The 19803-nt window shown below is 39.2% G+C and overlaps 1 protein-coding gene across 8 annotated transcripts in view; it reads right to left on the bottom strand.

Annotated features, from left to right (window-relative positions):
- Positions 1 to 19803, bottom strand: part of tbc1d15 (TBC1 domain family, member 15) — an 85605-nt gene that overhangs the window by 23390 nt on the left and 42412 nt on the right. For 5 of the 8 annotated variants that reach the window (XM_087997123.1, XM_087997122.1, XM_087997124.1 and 2 more), the window contains exons 2-5: positions 19685 to 19780; positions 15813 to 15887; positions 8221 to 8362; positions 5469 to 5682 (exon numbers count right to left, since the gene is read on the bottom strand). In XM_087997123.1, coding sequence (XP_087853249.1) covers positions 5469 to 5682; positions 8221 to 8362; positions 15813 to 15887; positions 19685 to 19780 — 527 coding nt within the window. Of the gene's footprint in view, positions 1 to 5468; positions 5683 to 8220; positions 8363 to 15812; positions 15888 to 16550; positions 16668 to 19684; positions 19781 to 19803 lie in introns of those variants that run through there. The other 3 variants (XM_087997125.1, XM_087997126.1, XM_087997127.1) reach the window with 3 other exon arrangements.

Raw genomic sequence — 19803 nt, 5'->3', positions numbered from 1 at the left:
TTAACAAATTTTCTCCTCATCTTTAGAGATACTATAACATGAAATCAGGACCTATACAGCTTGTTAATTCCTGAACTATATCTGACTCAAAACTAAGAAATGAAACATAAGAAATGACTGTATGCAAACTAGCTGCAGATTGAAAGAAAATAAAGGACACAATATAAAAAATTTCAAACCATTAAAATCGTGCGACAAGAAAGATAAACTGTTTGACAGTTAGATACACAGATAGAGGAAATTACATAGAGATCAACAATGGTCAGACCATAAGCCTCTCAGAGTGGCAGTCAAAGAAAATACTGTACAAAGGAAAAGAAAGAGTTTAAAGTAGGAAAGCTTCACAGGGAGATCTGTAAATAAAAATAATCTCAATTACAGGAAGTGCAAGAAAGAACATAGCACAAGGGGTGAGCGAGGCGCAAGCAAAAATGACAAGGAGAACATATAAGACGCATAAATATTTTTAACCTTACTCTGAGAAATGGGGGATCATTTAGTATATTTGTAAGCTGAAGTTAATTATTACTGGCAAAGATTTTAACAGGACTCTGGATATTTTAACAAGTGATGGATCATTTAATGTAATTGCCACGTAAAATGGTCATCGACATTTTAAATTTTACCCAAAGTATCATCACTTCCCATCTTTTCAACATCAGTCACAAGAAAATTATCAACAACTGAAATGAAGCAGTTAACCGTGAATATTTTAGCATCAAGTCAGAAGGCAAAGAACTAATATTCTAAGCGAATGGATGGCTTCTGAACAATAATAATATACAATTTAAAATTATGTGAGGATAGTAATAAGCTTAAGATTTGTTTTAAAAATGGGCAAAAAACTTATGTATTATGTAGACGTACAATCACACAAAGGGGGGGGAATCAACAGTAAAAAGAAAGTGGACCTTCCGGCATACAAAGTAGAGAGAGCAAGAGCGAGACAGCGTACGAGAGAGAGAGACAGCGAGAGAGAGGTAGAGAGAGAGAGAGAGGGAGAGCGAGCAAATGAGCGAGAGGGAGAGACAGACATGACCCTCATCTCTCTTCCTGCCAACCATTGACATTATCAACAGCAAAACAAACATGTGCAATATCAATTTAAGCTGGAAGACGTCTCTCTGACAGATAGTTAGATTGCTGATCTCATTTTGTGATTACATTTTATGAAAAAGTGCTTTCAGAACAAAATGTATTAACTATTGCTGATGCTGGGGAGATAGACAATGAAATATATGCATAAGCACGTCTGGAAGCATTTATTAAAATTAGAACAATAAAAGAAAAGAAAATACTCCATATGAAATATTAGTAGCCACACATTTTGTCTTTTAATTGATGTTAAAGTGAATCATTCTTCTGGCACATGGGCGTGTCTTATTTCATTTGAATTAACATTTTGTTATTGAATTTTTTTAAAAATCCAATTTTAAATCCAGAAATCCAATTGCAATTATAAATTGTAGCCTAGGGACTTGTGAACATTTAAAAATTAACACCAGCAATCTCTCATTGGAGATACTCAAGGTAAATTTTCAAACCAATGGTTAGATTTAAAGTATCCAAGAAATATACTCTAGACTTGTTACAGTTATACTACAAAACCAGTTTTCAAGAGTGACGACAACACAATTATACTGTGCAGCCCCAGTTACAAACATGCATTCCCACCATGATGAAAATATCCAGAGTCCTGTTCAAATGACAGAAAATTATTTTCCACGTGGCAGGATCTGAACATAAACCAACTCCAGAACTATACTAGCACAAACATGGCAATATAACATTGGAGACACAACACAATTTGCTGTCAGAGGTCATTTGTGCTAAATTTAAGAAACGACCTGTTAGATCCTTCAGATTCTGTAATTACAATTTCTCTAACAATTTTAATTTCAACAGAACTCCAATTCTGAAGGGGGATAATACTGGACTTGAAATGTTAACTCTGCTTCACTTTCCAGAGATGCTGCCTGACTTGCTCAGTTTCTTCAGTGTTGTGCATGCTTGTTTTGGTCCTTTGATGCTATTTGGTTAAAAGTATTTTGACAGTCTCTAGTGAATAGTTCAGTGACTGACTACCATGATAACCAAACTGCAAAAATAAAACTTATGGTGTATCAAGCCAAGTCTCACTTTGGAATCTGACTTGACCATTATTACTATCAGCTGGGAGTGTAACAACTGAGACAAAAACTTCTCAGCAAACATTATGTGCAAACTTTACATTAGAGCATTTTAGAACAATGTAGTGAAGAGAAGTATCTAACCATATTCAATGATGTTTCTGGCTTTCCAAAATGAAGATCTTCAGTACAAACCAACATCAGTCCAGATAACTGAAATAACTCCCTCTCGAACCTGGAGATCTTCCAGGGGCCACAGATTACAGTGTGCAGCAAAATAAGAAAAGTTCCTAAAATGTAAGCAGGCTTAAAAGAATCACAGGACTGAATTGTGCAATGCATTGGATTTCCTAACCATCCCCTCCTGCTCATCAGCTAAATGGAGAATGAGAAAGCAATTTGTTAGCTATTTTACAAATGTTTTTAGTTTGCGCAATTGGTCTGAAGTAAATAATGAGCCGTGATTTCTCATATGAAAATGGCAAACATTTAATAAAAATAGAGACAGAGATGCTATTTGGCCTATCTAAAAAATACTTCAATGGAAAATGTAATTTCTCAGCCATCTCCTTAACATACAATTGTTTGATTGTTGATTTCCTTACACATTGCAATGGTTTGTCCTGCATCAGTTTCATAGGATATATTTGTCACTCACTAATGGCAGCCACAATGCAATTTAACAAAATGACAATTACTATCAGTCTTACAGTTTAATCCATCCTCCAATTCTCCAACAACAGATGATGCTTCCTCACAAACCAGATCAGGGATCAGTCATGTTCAAATTGAAAGGTGGAGTATACTCGATGATATAAAGAGCCCACACTTGTGCTTATCTCCTGTTTTTAAATACCCTACAATTGTGCAGGAAATAATACAACAGCACAGTCATAATATTTAAATAATTAATATGTGTACATATATGGGATTCTATTTATTTGAATCTGTTGTTGCAGATCATTCCATCCTGCTTCAATAATTTATCAAAAGAAATTTATTAGCTTTCCTGCCTAAACAAATAATCTGAAGAGTCCAACGTATTTTTACAATTCATTTATGATTTTAATGTAATCTACAATATAACATACCGACCTTTATAATTAACAATCATTTTTAAATTTGCCTTGATCATTATTGTATATTCAATTTATGATATTAACAGTAAGTTAGAAAGAGTCTGACATGAGAGTGAGGTACACACAGTTCATTAAATCATATCAACATTTTGTGATACACTGAGGCATTTCATAAAGAAAACCTGAATAATGAACAAACAACTTGGAAATGTGAAAGATAAAAAAGGGACCAAGTTGTGCATCAAACAAAGACTAGTCATTTGATTTGTTTTGATTTATTATTGTCACATGTATCGAGGTACAGTGAAAAGTTTTGTTTTACGTGCAGTACATGCAGATAATAATACAAAGATGCACAGTGATTGAATTGAGTGAGGAATACCAAGTTACAGCTGCAAAGGTGCATAAAAAGCAAGCTCAACATGAGATTTGAAATTTAACAGGCCCATTCAGAAGTCTGAAAACAGCTGGCCTTGAACCTGTTAGTTTGTGTTTAAATTTTTGTATCTTCTGCCTGACGGATGAGATTGTTTCAGATCAAAACCAGGATGGGAGGGGTCTTTGATGACGTTGGCTGCTTTTCCAAAGCAGCGAGAAGTGTAGATAGAATCAACAGATGGAATGCTGGCTTACATGATGGACTTGGATGTGTTCACAACTTTCTGTAGTTTCTTATGGTCCTGGGCAGAGCAGTTGCCACACCAAGCAGTGATGCATCCAGATAGAATGCTTTCTATGGTACCTCTATAAAAATGGATAACAGTCCTTATAGACATAATGAATTTCCTTATCCTCCTGAGGAAGAGGAGGCACAGTTGTGCCTTCTTGACTGTCACGTCAACGTGAGTGGTCCAGAGCAGATTGCTGGTATCAGCATTCCTAGGAACTTACACTCTCTATCATCTCCATCTCAGCTCCATTGATGTAGATAGGAGCTTGCCTTCCTCCTTGTTTCCTGAAGTAGACGATCAGCTCTTTAGTTTTGCTGATGTTGAGGAAGGGATTGTTATCTTTACATCATGCCACCAAGCTCTTTCTTGTATTCTGTCTCATCACTGTTTGATATCCGGCCTATAACAATGGTATTGGTAGCCTTTTAAAACAACATATTATACTGCAACATGTTCTTAGCTTTGTGCTCATTACTGGAGAAAGACGATGACTGAGCTTCCAACCTAAATTGATGTATTAAACATCCAGTGAGGTTTTGGTTAGCTATCAGAGATTAAATTATAAGCAAATGCCATCTAGTGGCAGTACATGCACAACTACCAGTTAACTGCTGTTCCAGTATTTCCTAATTTGCTTGAAGTCTAGAATTTTAAGTTTGTTTTTATTTGTATTGGCTTTATTATAAATACTTTAAAAATCAATTACAATGATCTCCTGGAAAGACTGTATTGGAACTAATAACAGCTTTACTGTACAAACTAAGAATTCTCAAACCTCTTTTGGTCATGATAAGTTTGATATAGGAACATTAACAAAAGATCCTTCTGCAGAAATGCAGAATTGTTATGTATTGCCTAAAAACTATAAAATCACCAACTGTATAGACTGGGAGAAAAATCAAATTTGTTTTGTATATCAACCAAGTATTTCAATCTGAATTATGATTTGGAGATGCCGGTGTTGGACCGGGGTGTACAAAGCTAAAAATCACAACACCAGGTTATAGTACAACAGGTTTAATTGGAAGCACTAGCTTTCGGAGTGCCACTCCACCTGATGAAGCAGCACTCCGAAGTCTAGTGCTTCCAATTAAACCTGTTGGACTATAATCTGGTGTTGTGTGATTTTTAACAATGTGAGTTAAATCTTGATTTTATTTACATCTTCAAATGATCCCATCCTCAGGCAGCTGCCTATTCTAAGAGTGTCTTGGCACCGTCACCATGAATGGTCATTGTTGGGACTTGACCTGAAGTAAGAGAAAGCAATGTATGATTGTCACTCTCACAAAACAATACATCTGGTCTGTGGGCAAGGACTGGAATAGTGGGTGAGGACGGGGACGGAGAGCTTGCCATGGAAATGGCCAATGGCATTACGTGCACCTACAATTAGCATGATACAATTACAAAATTCCAAATGTTCTTTTGAAAAAGATACTATAAGTTATATTAGCAGGAAAGAATATGAAGTAATGTGAAACATGGGGAAAGAAATTAAAATTGTTCAGAAAGATGAATTTAAAGTGCTAACACAAAAGTTATAGCAATGAAACTGAATTTTATGCAAGTATTCTTCAATTACTCACTCACTAAGAAGAACATATCGCTTAAGGCACTGCAGTAGAATTGTGCTGCCTCCATGATGGAAATGAAGAGCTGGCAGAAAAGTATCATCCCAAAGACAAAACACCATGTATGACCAGCCCATGCCTTCTGAATTTTTTTTAATGGATTTCAGGTCAGTCAGACTGAAGGAAAATGCCCATTTACTTCTTTTATTCATATTATATGTTGAATCATCTAAAAATGTAAAAATTAAATAGAAAAAAAATTTAGTTCTCAACAAAACAATCATCCAAGCATCACAAGGTGATGTTAAACCTGGAAAAAAATGTCATTACTGCTTGAAAACAATTACAGAAAGATCAATGCAACAGTCAACTAATTATTTCTAGCTATTTTGTTCACAGTTCAGTTAGCATGATATGTTTGTTTTGTTATTGATCATGGGACGTTAGTATTCTGGTTAGGTCAGCATTAATTGCTCACCCTAATTGCCTAGAAGGCAGTTGAGTTAATCATATTGCTGTGGGTCTGGAGTCATGTTTTGCAGACCAGTCAAGGATGCGAGATTTGCTCCCTAAACGACATTAGTGAACTAGTTAGGCTATTCTCACAAATGACAATGGCTACATGGCTGTTACTAGGCTAGCTAGCTTTTTATTCCAGATTTTATACTGACTTAAACTTTCACCATCTATCTGAATCCATGTCATAAAGTCACAGAAATGCAGCACAGAAACAGATCCTTCAGTCCAATTCGTCCATGCCAACCAGGCATCCTAAATTAGTCTAGTCCCATTTGCCAGCACTCAGCCCATTTCCCTCTAAACCCCTCCTATTCATATACCCATCCAGATGCCTTTTAAATGCTGTAATTGTATCAGCCTCCACCACTTCCTCTGACAGCTCATTCCATAGATGCAGAATACACTGTCAAAAAGTTGCCCCTTAAGTTCCTTTTAAGTCTTTCCCTGCTCACCCTAAATCTATGCCCTCTAATTCTGGAGTCATGAGGCTGAGAGGTGACCTTTATAGAGGTTTATAAAAACATTAGGGGCAAGGATAGGGTAAATAGACAAGGTATTTCCCCTGGGGTGGTGGAGTCCAGAATTAGAGGGCATAGGTTAAGTGGGGAAAGATTTAAACGGGACCTAAGGGGCAACTTTTTCATAGAGTGTTGTGTGTGTAGGAAGGGGGAGTTGAAGTGGTACTCTGCCAAGGACATGCAAGTCCCGTGCCATCTCCACTGCCAAATTCAAGCCACCCGAAGACTGGAAGAGGAGTGCCTCATCTTCTGCCCTGGATCCCTTCAACCACACATCATCAACATCGACTTCACCAGTTTCCTCATCTCCCCTCTCTCCACTTCATCCCAGATCCAAACCTCCAACTTGGCACCGCCCTCTTGAACTGTCCTACCTGTCCATCTTCCTTCCCAGCTATCTGATCCACCCTCCCCTCCGACCTTTCACTATCACCTCCCACCTGCATCGACCTATCACCTTCCTACCCACACCCTCCTATTTATCTCTCAGCCCCATTTCATTTTACTTTGTGTTCTGAGAACTCTTTAATGTGATCTGCTTGATGACATTACTAGTGCTGGAGACCAAAGATCCCTATCATTAGTGCCAGAATCAAATTAATATTCGTGAAGGTGAAATCCATGTCACAGAGATTGCAGATCTTTAAGCAGTTTTTGTCCTGATTAGCAATTACCATCAAAACTTTGTTGTTGGCTCAAACACAGGTCATACACTACGAAATAGAGACGGAGTACCTTCTTGCTTTTAACAATTAGATAAAAAAAATTCTGGGACTTGGAGCACTTACTTAGCGAAGTTGCATGGTAACAGGCAACACACTTCATAACTGGCTTCAAAAGAAAATCTAACCCAAGTATTGCTGACACAGAGAAACTAACTTTCTGTTATATTACAATCTTATTGCAGGGCTTCAAATACCCAAGCAGACACTTAAGTTCCCTTCCTATTCATTCCAATATTTCTAAACATCCTATTTGAAGTTTTATCTTTACCAAATGTATTTCCATTGCTCACCGCTATACAAGGTTTAAATGCCTTATAATACATTACTGAGACAAATTATGATTGGATCCATTAAAGGCCAGTGACGCTACAGAACAAATGTCAAATAATTTTAAAAATCTCTTAAAGCCAATATTTTTAAGGTGTCATTACCTACCATCAAACACCTACTTTTTCTCTTCATGCCTTACAGATTTGAAAGACAAATCTCTCTTACAAGTACCATTCCCTAGTTTCTTTCCACATATCCACCAAATTCACTATTGAACTTAGTGCCAAATTAGAAAGAGTAGTTTTGTCTTCACTATTGTAAAACTGCTTGGATTCCATTCCACACTAAAAGCAAAGCTCACACCTTATTGTCTAAAGAATATGCGGAAAGAAATCTTAAATATTTATGACACACAAATACTAAAATGCTATATTACCAGAATGCGACTTTATATTTCATTTTAGGGTGATTAATGATCTAATTATAATATTTGGTTCTTGTAGTGCTTCATGATATATGAAGAATATTCAATTTAAAAAGTGTGAAAAATATTAATCAAGTACTACCAGCCATGCCTTAAGTTTAAGGAGTAATTTTGTAAATTCCAATCCAGATATTGCAATTCAAATTACACTTGGTGCTTTAAATGCGTAAAATAATTTATTAGTTTTAAAGCATGTGCTCTTTAATGTAATGACTACATTGTAAACAATCCATTTAGTGTATTTTACATACCATCACCATTTATAAAGGATTTCTTTTTGAAAGTAACGGTATTAACCATGTCCCATTCAGCTTCACAGCTGATTTGTTGCATTGTACTCCTAGAAGATCTTTCTTTCGGACATTGATTCCATTCGACAACTGAACTAGAATCCTAAGACAAAAGTTTTCAATAAAAAGCATATTAATTTGAAATTCACTTGTAGCATTAAACAACAGGAAACTAGCACCCGATAAATTCATGAGACAGACGCCAGTCAAACAATATTTCAAAACATTGTAAGTAATATTTATTGGATATTCAATGTGAAAAACTATACAGTGAAATAATGTGAATTGTATGATACATTTTCTCGATTATTCAAACACATACATTACTATTTAAGCTATATTTTCAAAGTGCATATTTATTTTGTTCTCATTCAAGCTAACATTGGAAATTGTGTTATCTCCTCAGGTACCCTCCCCCCAATCACCCTCCCTCTAAATATGCATTCTCAACCACTCTAAACTTGCAAATTAAACTCCACCTTGAATTTCCTCTCCAAATGCCTTCAATAGGCTGTTGACCACCACACCCACAACCAATATTCCTACATCTAAATCTCTACAAACACGTTCCTACACTTCACATAGTATTGAAATAGTTGTAATCTTCTGTGGCTGCTGTCTGAGCACAAACTGCATATTCTTGCCACTGTGATTGATAATTCATTCAGCTCTCGATATTTTTTAAATCTATTCAGCCATGTTAACACATACCTCTATAGTTGGTGAGACTTGAACTTGGATCTTCTGATCCAGAGGCAGAGACATTACCAATATGCCACAAGAGCTTATTTTGCAGATTTACTCTAGCAAATGCTTGCCACTTACACTACAGTAAAGCAACACAATTCATTCAGAGGTGAGAGATGAATGAACCCCCAAAATGGTTAAAAATCACACAACACCAGGTTATAGTCCAACAGGTTTAATTGGAAGCACACTAGCTTTCGGAGCGTCGCTCCTTCATCAGGTGGTAGCCACCACCACCTCCGTCAGTTCATTCCATACATGCACCACCCTCGATATGAAAATCTTGCCCCTTAGATCCCTTTTAAATCCTTCGTCACGCACCTTTAACCTATTTCCTTTAGTTTTGAACTCCCATACCCAGGGGAAAGACCTTGACTACTCAATCTATCCATGACCCTCATTATTTTATTAGGTTCTACCACCTGATGAAGGAGTGACGCTCCGAAAGCTAGTGTGCTTCCAATTAAACCTGTTGGTTTGTTTTAAAATTGCTTACCTGTAGCGGGCAGCGGTGTGTTTTTTTTTACTCTCTCTCCACAGAAAGAGCGGGAGCAGCAGAGGAAGTGACGGCAAGCAGAGGGGCAGCCGGGAAGGAAAAGTGAGTATATAAGTCAGGAAGGCGGCTAAACCCGAGATTCTACACCTGTAGTATCTCCCACCCACCCTCCTCCTCTAACCTTCTTACTACTCTGCTTTTTCTTTTAAGGTAAGGATTTTTATTTCTTTACCAGGGACTAGTTAAAAATTTACTTCGTTTTTTTTTGTGTGTGTATACATCAAGTCCTTATTTAGGGTAAAAAAAACTATAGCAGAGAGGTATCAGAAGGTATTCTAACTCATACTTGTACAAAGTAAGTAATTAACTAACTAAGCAGAGATGGCTGGGCAGGTGATGTGCTGTTGCTGTATGATGTGGGAGCTGGCTGATCCCATTGTGAACGGCAGTGACCACATCTGCAGCAAGTGTTGGTTGCTGGAAGAACTCCGGATCAGAGTTGATGATCTGGAATCTGAGCTTCAAACACTGCGGCACATCCGGGAGGGGGAGAGTTACCTGGATGCTTTGTTTCAGGAGGCAGTCACACCTGGGAGATTAAATAATTCACATTCAGCTAGTGATCAGGCACAAAAGAGTGTGACTGTAAGTGAGGCAGGTAGGGGGAACCGGAGTTCAGGAGTGGAGGAGCCTCAGCCCTTGGCCTTGTCCAACAGGTACGAGATTCTTGCTCCCTGTTCGGATGAGGAAAAGGGCTCTGGACAGGATGAGCCAACTGACCAAGGCACCATGGTGCAGAAGGCCATTCAAGAGGGGGGAGCTAATAGACAAGTAGTGGTTATAGGGGATTCTATAATTAGGGGGACAGATAGTATCCTTTGCAAGCCGGATCGGGAGTCTCGCATGGTGTGTTGCCTGCCCGGTGCCAGGGTGCGAGACATCTCCGACCGGCTTGAAAGGATATTGGAGCGGGAGGGGGAGGATCCAGTTGTTGTGGTCCACGTTGGTACCAACAACATAGGCAAGACTAGGGTGGAGGACCTGTTTGGGCGTTACGAAGCACTAGGCAGGAAATTGAAGCACAGGTCCTCAAGGGTCATAATCTCCGGATTACTGCCCGAGCCACGTGCCAATTGGCATAGGGACAAGAAAATTAGGCAAGTAAACACGTGGCTAAGGGATTGGTGTGGGAAAGAGGGATTCCACTTCATGGGGCATTGGCATCAGTTTTGGAACAGGGGGGATCTGTACCGTTGGGCCGGTCTCCACCTGAACCGATCAGGTACCAATGTTCTAGCGAAGAGGATAAATAGGGTGGTCAGTAGGACTTTAATCTTCTGAGTTGGGGGGAAGGGAAAGTGAAAGCGACAGGGAGTATGGAGGTAAATGGCAAGATAAGCAGCAGGATAGCATGTTTCCAGGTGGATTTAAAATTGAGGCAGACTGAGAATGCAGTAAAAAGCAAGGATAACTTAGGACATATGACTTCCAACATCTCTAATGATAAGGAAGTTAGCATTAAGGCACTTTACCTGAATGCTCGTAGCATTCATAACAAAGCCGATGAACTAATGGCACAGATAATAGTGAATGATTATGATGTAGTAGGCATCACAGAGACTTGGTTACAGGGGGGTCAGGACTGGCAGTTAAACCTCCATGGTTTTTCAACTTATCGAAAAGATAGAGAGGTGGGCAGTGGGGGTGGGGTTGCCTTGTTAGTTAAGAACAAAATTAAATCTATGATATTGAATGACATAGCGTCGGATGATGTGGAGTCTGTGTGGGTGGAATTGAGGAACCACAAAGGCAAAAAAAACATAATTGGAGTTGTGTATAGACCTCCTAACAGTGGTCAGGACCAGGGACGCAACATGTACCGGGAAATAGAGAAGGCATGTCAGAAAGGCAAGGTTACATTGATCATGGGAGACTTCAATATGCAGGTGGACTGGGTAAATAATGTTGCTAGTGGATCTAAAGAAAGGGAATTCATGGAATGCTTATAGGATGGCTTTTTGGAACAGCTTGTCATGGAGCCCACAAGAGAGCAGGCTATTCTGGACCTAGTGCTTTGCAATGAACCAGACTCTATAAAAGATCTTAAAGTAAGGGAACCCTTAGGAAGTAGTGACCATAATATGGTAGAGTTCAGTCTGGAGTTTGAAAGGGAGAAGGCAAAATCGGATGTAATGGTATTACAGTTGAATAAAGGTAATTATGAGGGCATGAGAGAGGAACTGACTAAAATAGACTGGAAGCAGAGGCTAACCGGGAAGACAGTAGAGCAAAAATGGCAAGAGTTTGTAGGTATAATTGAGGACACTGTATAGAGGTTCATTCCCAAGAAAAGAAAGATTAACCGGGGAGGGATTAGACAACCTTGGCTGACAAAGGAAGTCAGGAAATGTATTAAAGAAAAAGAGAGATCCTATAAAGTGGCTAAGAACAGTGGGAAATCAGAAGATTGGGAAGGATACAAAAGCAAACAGAGGATAACAAAGAGTGTAATAAGAAATGAGAGGATCAAATATGAAGGTAGGCTAGCCAGTAATATTAGAAATAATAGTAAAAGTTTCTTTCAGTACATAAGAAACAAACGACAGGCAAAAGTAGACATTGGGCCACTTCAAACTGATGCAGGAAGCCTAGTGATGGGAGATAAGGAAATAGCAGTTGAACTTAACAAGTACTTTGCGTCAGTTTTCACAGTGGAAGACATGAGTAATATCCCAAAAATTAAAGGGTGTCACGGGGCTGAGTTGAGTATGGTTGCCATTACGAAAGAGATAGTGCTACAAAAGTTAAAAAGTCTTAAAATTGATAAATCTCCTGGCCCCGATGGGACACACCCTAGAGTTCTGAGAGAGGTGGCTGAGGAAATAGCAGAGGCATTGGTTGAGATCTTTCAAGAGTCACTGGAGTCAGGAAAGGTCCCGGATGATTGGAAGATGGCTGTTGTAACCCCCTTGTTCAAGAAAGGATCAAGGCAAAAGATGGAAAATTATAGGCCAATCAGCTTAACCTCGGTTGTTGGTAAAATTCTAGAATCCATCATTAAGGATGAGGTTTCTAAATTCTTGGAAGAGCAGAGTCTGAGTAGAACAAGTCAACATGGATTTAGTAGGGGGAGGTCGTGCCTGACAAACCTGTTGGAATTTTTTGAGGAGGTAACAAGTAGGTTGGACCGGGGAAACCCAGTGGATGTGGTCTATCTAGACTTTCAAAAGGCCTTTGATAAGGTGCCACACGGGAGGCTGCTGAGCAAGGTGAGGGCCCATGGTGTTCGAGGTGAGCTGCTGGGATGGATTGAGGATTGGCTGTCTAACAGAAAGCAGAGAGTTGGGATAAAAAGTTCTTTTTCAGAATGGCAGCCGGTGACGAGCGGTGTCCCGCAAGGTTCGGTGCTGGGGCCACAGCTGTTCGCATTATATATTAATGATTTGGATGAGGGAACCGGGGGCATTCTAGCAAAGTTTGCCGATGATACGAAGTTAGGTGGACAGGCAGGTAGGACTGAGGAAGTGGGGAGGCTACAGAAGGATCTAGACAGGTTGGGAGAGTGGTCCAGGAAATGGCTGATGGAATTTAACGTGAGCAAGTGCGAGGGCTTGCACTTTGGCAAAAAGAATAAAAGCATAGACTACTTTCTAAATGGTGAGAAAATTAATAAAGCCAAAGCACAAAGGGATCTGGGAGTGCTAGTCGAGGATTCTCTAAAGGTAAACATGCAGGTTGAGTCCATGATTAAGAAAGCGAATGCAATGTTGTCTCTTATCTCAAGAGGGTTGGAATATAAAAGCAGAGATGTACTTCTAAGACTTTATAAAGCTCTGGTCTATAATTTTCCCATTTGGAGTACTGTGTCCAGTTTTGGTCCCCACACCTCAGGAAGGACATACTGGCACTGGAACGTGTCCAGCGGAGATTCACACGGATGATCCCTGGAATGACAGGTCTAACATATGAGGAACGGCTGAGGATTCTGGGATTGTATTCGTTGGAGTTTAGAAGATTAAGGGGAGACTTAATAGAGACGTACAAAATAATACATGGCTTGGAAAAGGTGGATGCTAGGAAATTGTTTCCGTTAGACGAGGAGACTAGGACCCGTGGACACAGCCTTAGAATTAGAGGGGGTCATTTCAGAACAGAAATGCGGAGACATTTCTTCAGCCAGAGAGTGGTGGGCCTGTGGAATTCATTGCCACGGAGTGCAGTGGAAGCCGGGACGCTAAATGTCTTCAAGGCCGAGATTGATAGATTCTTGTTGTCTCGAGGAATTAAGGGCTATGGAGAGAACGCTGGTAAGTGGAGCTGAAATGCGCATCAGCCATGATTGAATGGCGGAGTGGACTCGATGGGCCGAATGGCCTTACTTCCACTCCTATGTCTTATGGTCTTATAACCTGGTGTTGTGTGATTTTTAACTTTGTACACCTCAGTCCAACACCGGCATCTCCAAATCATGCCCAAAATGGTCCTCACCTAATTAAGCCAGTGTTTCTTTGAAGAATTAGAGCCATACAGACAGAGATATACATCATGGAAACAAACCCTTTAATCTAACTCATCCATGCTGACCAGATAGCTAAATTAATTAAGACCCATTTGCCAACATTTGGCCCATATCTCTCTAAACACTTCCTATTTGTGTACTCATGAAGATGCCTTTTAAATGTTGTAATTGTAACAGCCTCCACCACCACCTCCGGCAATTCATTCCATACATGCACCACCCTCTATGTGAAAATCTTGCCCCTTAGATCCCTTTCAAATCCTTCCTCTTGCACCTTTAACCTATGCCCTTTAATTTTAAACTCCCATACCCGGGAGAAAAGACCTTGACTACTCAACCTATCCATGATCCTCATCATTTTATTAGGTTCTATAAGGTACGTGGGCGGCACGGTGGCACAGTGGTTAGCACTGCTGCCTCACAGTGCCAGAGACCCGGGTTCAATTCCCGCCTCAGGAAACTGTCTGTGTGGAGTTTGCACATTCTCCCCGTGTCTGCGCGGGTTTCCTCCGGGTGCTCCGGTTTCCTCCCACAGTCCAAAAAATGTACAGGTTAGGTAAATTGGCCATGCTAAATTGCCCGTAGTGTTAGGTGATGGGGAATGGGTCTGAGTGAGTTGCTCTTCAGAGGGTCGGTGTGGACTTGTTGGGCCGAAGGGCCTGTTTCCACACTGTAAGTAATCTAATCTAATCTAATCTAAAAAAAACCCTCAGCCTCCGATGCTCCAGGGAATACAGCCCCAGCCCATTTAGTGGTTCCCTATAGCTCAAATCTTCCAACCCTGGCAACATCCTTGTAAATCTTTTCTGAATTATTTCAAGTTTAGCAACATCTCTCAGAATTGCTCACAGTATTCCAAAAGTGGCCTAACCACTGTCCTGTAAACTGCAACAAGACCTCCCAACTCCTACACTCAATGCACTAACAAATAAAGGCAAGCATACCTAATGCCCTCTTCACTATCTAAGGAACTATGAATCTGTATTCCAAGGTCTCTTTATTCGGCAACACTCCCCAGGACCTGACAACTGAGTGTATAAGTCCTGCCCTGATTTGCCTTACAAAATCACAGCACCTCATTTCTCTCAACTGAAGTCCATCTGTCACTCCTCGACACATTTGTTAATCTGATCAAGGTCCCATTGTACTGTGAGATAACTTTCTTCACTATTCACTACACCACCAATTTTGGTGTTATCTGCAACCTTACTAACCATATCTCCTATTCAAATCATTTAAATAAGTGACAAAAAGGAATGGATACAGTACCAATTCCTATGGCGCACCACTAGTCACAGATCTCCAGTCCAAAAAGCATCCCTCCACCACCACCTCTTGTTTATATTGTTTATATAAAACGTTTATATAAATCTCTCGACTAAAATAAATTTAAATGGAATACATTTGGTCGACTAGAAGATGAGCTCTAAGCATTTTGATTATACATTTAAGTTTAAATTCATTGCAATGAGATCCTTTGTTAAAACTAGAATTTTGGTATGCCAGGTTTTGACAAAACAAGATGTACTAGCAAACTATATCATGAAACACAAACATAGAAAGAACATATAATTAAGGTGCAAATCACTTTTTAAACCACTGCAAACTTCTGAAGGTGAATGGGTGAATGTTGGTTAGGCTCACTATCACATTGTACAAATGTACCCCACCTAACATGTCATTACACATAAAACAATAACACTGTATAGTTACACAGTTCCTGTCAATCTGCTCACATCACCAAAAATGTATTTAAATCTAATTATTCCATTTGATTATGTGATAAATTACCTTGCCTGCACAAAAAATGTTTGAAGAATCCAGAGAATCATCCACTGGTGACCAATCCACTACAGCCCCAGTACCCTGAAAGAAAAAGTACATAAAAGACTACAGCCACCATCAACTAATTAACCTGTATGAAAACTTCAACAACAAGTTTTAAATATGAATAAAGAAAAATGTAGAACATCCTTGCAAAAAGATATATGAACCCATTTATGGCAGAAATGATTATCAATTCATTTAGTAATTTATTACATTGCAGATTCGGTCTAATACAAAAAGTGTATTAGGAAAGCAGTTCTATCATGAAGGAATCATCTCAATTTAGACACTTATTAAATAAAGCCAGCAAATTAGTTCACAAAAGTTGCACAAGCAAGCCTGTATTGGTATTGTTCACAGGGAACCAGAGAGCACACTATTTTATAACAATATGTTTATATAGAAAACAACTTTAGTGACATGGATTTGCTGATGAATACATCAAGTACATTTTTGTTAAAGAGTAATGTGTTTTTAAAAATGTCAGCATTTTGGCAAATTACTTCCACAACACTCCATTATTGTGTAACAACAGAGTGGCATTTGACACATAAAATTATACCTTGTCAGTTTTGGAGGATAAAAAACAAGCTAATGTAATCAATATTATCTATTAGATGGTAGCTATCAGTACTGTGCAGGGGGAACAAGTTTAACTGTCTAGCAAATCAATCCACCCATCAGTCATGCTTGTTGACCTACATTTCGTGGGGTGGCACGGTAGCTCAGTGGTTAGCACTGCTGCCTCACAACACCAGGGACCCAGTTTTGTTTCCACCTTCAGACAAACGTGTGTGGAGTTTGCACATTTTCCCCGTGTCTGCGTGGGTTTCCTCCAGGTGCTCCAGTTTCCTCTGACAATCAAAAGATGTGCAGGTTAGGTGGTTTGGCCATGCTAAATTGCCCATAGCGATCAGGGATGTGTAGTTTAGGTGCAATAGTCAGGGGTAAATATAGGGATCTGGACGGGTTACTCTTCGGAGAGTCGGTATGGACTTATTGGGCCAAAGGGCCTATTTCCACACTATAGGATTCTATGATTTGCTCTAATCTAACAATGAATTGATTTCAAAATTCACATGCTGGTTTTCAAATCCCTCCAAGGCCTTAACCTTTCTCAACTCTGCAATATCTGCCAGCCCCACAACACTTTGAGATCTCTGCAGCCCTCCAAATCTTGGCATTTTTTCATCCTTTGGGTAAACATATCAAGCCCTAGATTGAGGACTTTCAAATTCAATTCTTAAAAAAGATCTTGCAAGGTGCAACAAATTAAATAGATACGTAGTTACTATGGTCAAGAAGGCACAACACCTCTCCTTCCTCAGGCGGCTCATGAAATTTGGCATGTCCATAAGGACACTCATCAACTTCTACAGATGCACAATTGAAAACATACTGTCTGAGTGCATAACAGCCTGTATGCAACTGCTCTGCCCAGGATCGTAGCAAACTACAGAGGGTGGTGTGCACAGTCTAGGCCATCATGGGAGCCAACCTTCTATCCATGGACTCAATTTGCATGGCTTGCTGCTGCAGAAAGGCTGCCAATATTATCAAAGACTCTTCACACCCCAGTAATGATTTCCTACAACTTCTTCCATCAGGCAGAAGACACAGAAGCCTGAGCACACGTACCAGTAGGTTTAGGGACAGCTTGTTCAGGCCGTTGTGAGACTACTGAATCAACTCTCTAGCCTCAAATAACGCTGACCTTGCTAATGTTGATCTCTCTTGTACAACCTGTGCAATGATACCTCTTTGCCTCTATCTAAATCTTTTGTTCTACACATTCTTGCTTACTATGATCCACCTGCACTGCTCTTAAACAAAGCTTTTCATTCAAATTGGTACAAGTGACAATAAATAAAATCAAACATATCTGTTTAAAAACTTAATTCCAATTCTGTGAAAATAGGCAGACAAAATACCTTGGCCAATTCAAAATCTTACAGGGTTTTCCATCATAAATGGCTTTATATAATTGCACTAATTAATATAATGACTACACAGGAAGTTTCCATGTTAAATATAAATTACAGGAAGTGAAGATGTGAAATGTTTGCAAATGGTTCCTCTTGTTTACCATTTAACTTCTGCAAGTTCTTACTGCATCTCAATTCTGTAACTGTTGAATTTACCCATGAATTTAATTTGCTTCCTGACTGAAATCTCTAAGGTAGATTAACTAACCTTAGAGATCAACCAGCTGGGTTTTCAAGATGCTGGTTGCTATTTTTCAAATATACTAAAAGAAAGCCACAGGGTTATTAACGCCTGCCCCTTCCCTATTGGTGCCACCTCATACTCATTGCAAATCTGAATTGAATTTACTTACAGTTCCCCCCCAGACATGACCTTTGAAAATTTATACCATATTTAAATATTAAGCTATATTATTAACTACACAGGTTTCCTAAAGTCTCACTTCAGGTTATCCTTGTACGAAATTTCCTAGTTACCTAATCTCTTTGGATACAGCTGTTGTATTCGAATAGACCACAGTCCCAAATTGATCCTACAGCTATCACCACCATCACGACATCCTCAAACTCAACTGCATCCTGTACATCCATGTCTTCAACATCACGGATGATCCAATGGTGAAGAAAATTCACCTGCTGACTTTCAGATTACCTCAAGCTATCTAGGTGTATAACCAATCCAAAAGATCACATACAACAGCAAAAGGATCTAAATATTTAGACGAGAAAACACTGACAGATTGTATTGAATTGGAGACAGTAGTAAAGATTAGCAATAAGTGCAGAGCATCTGTGAAGGCAGAAGTTGAGAAACAGGCTGGCAGATCTGAAATTTCAGTGTAATCACAAGGTGCAAGATAAAGCTTGTGCTAGGTTCTGGTTAGTCAAGCCATCAAGGATTTTGGACCAAAGGAAAGTACAGGGTTGGTCCATTGAGTAGCTATGATCCTACTCAATGGATGAATAATTCTATCTTCAGTCCCAGGATGTTATTTCCACAGCCAAATCCTTTGCCAGTTTTCTTGTCAGAATTTGGCAGAATTACTGCTACTACTTGACTAAAATGGTGGAAGGGAACAAACTAAGGTTGAAATCAGTATTTACTAAATACTGTCCTTGGATTGTTTGGAAACAGTCTTGAAGATGAATCAAACCTTGGGGTGCACAGGGCCTCACTTAGATTAAACATTTATATAGTTTCAAGTTCTCATTGTAATCTTTTAGAATAGACAAAATATGTTCAGATAAAAGCTCCACACTCTTCCAGAGAATGCAAACAACTGAATGTAATTTAACTCCAGGGCACGTTTCAAATGGACATGATCTTCTAACTAAAAACAGCATGTGACTTTTCCACAGCATGTCTATACCAAGATTGATTTGGTCAAGAATCATTTGTAGCTTGGGAGTGGCAATACATCTCAAATGGATGAACTCATGAGCAATCATTAATCGATGACTAACAAATCTGGACTGTCGAGAGTCATAACCACTTCCAAGGATATTGATGTTTAAGGAGATTAACAGTCAGTCAGTGACAGTCTAGGACTCGCAAGGTGGCAACAAAACATGCACTGGTGTAATGTCACATTACAAGGCTCAGATTTCAGCATTTTTCTTTTCCGAATGCAGGTTACTTGGTAAAAACAACAAACTCTGCAACTAAAAATTGCAAAAAGAGATGGAAAATTTTGGAATTATTACAACCAGCACCACTGGATTTGACATTGTGGAAAGAAACTAAATGTATTCATCATTTGCAAAGTTGCACAATCTCACCCAATTATTGTAATTGTCTTCTATTGTAAGGATATGCAGTAACCAAAAAACCAAATTCATTGGCTGAAATACCTTATCAATCAACCTCAGTATTCCTGGAAGTGTATCTTGTTCACCAATTCTTTCAGAGCATGCATGAATAAATACTCCATCTTGTTCATATACAACCTGAAATAACAAAGATGGAACAG

The sequence above is a fragment of the Chiloscyllium plagiosum genome, unplaced genomic scaffold (genome assembly GCF_037043375.1).
Source record: "Chiloscyllium plagiosum isolate Xiang-an unplaced genomic scaffold, Cpla_swu_hap1 HiC_scaffold_19, whole genome shotgun sequence".
In the NCBI taxonomy this organism is placed as follows: Eukaryota; Metazoa; Chordata; class Chondrichthyes; order Orectolobiformes; family Hemiscylliidae; genus Chiloscyllium; species Chiloscyllium plagiosum.
Note: the sequence above shows the minus strand (reverse complement) of the source record. Positions and strands in the feature narration are given on the sequence as shown.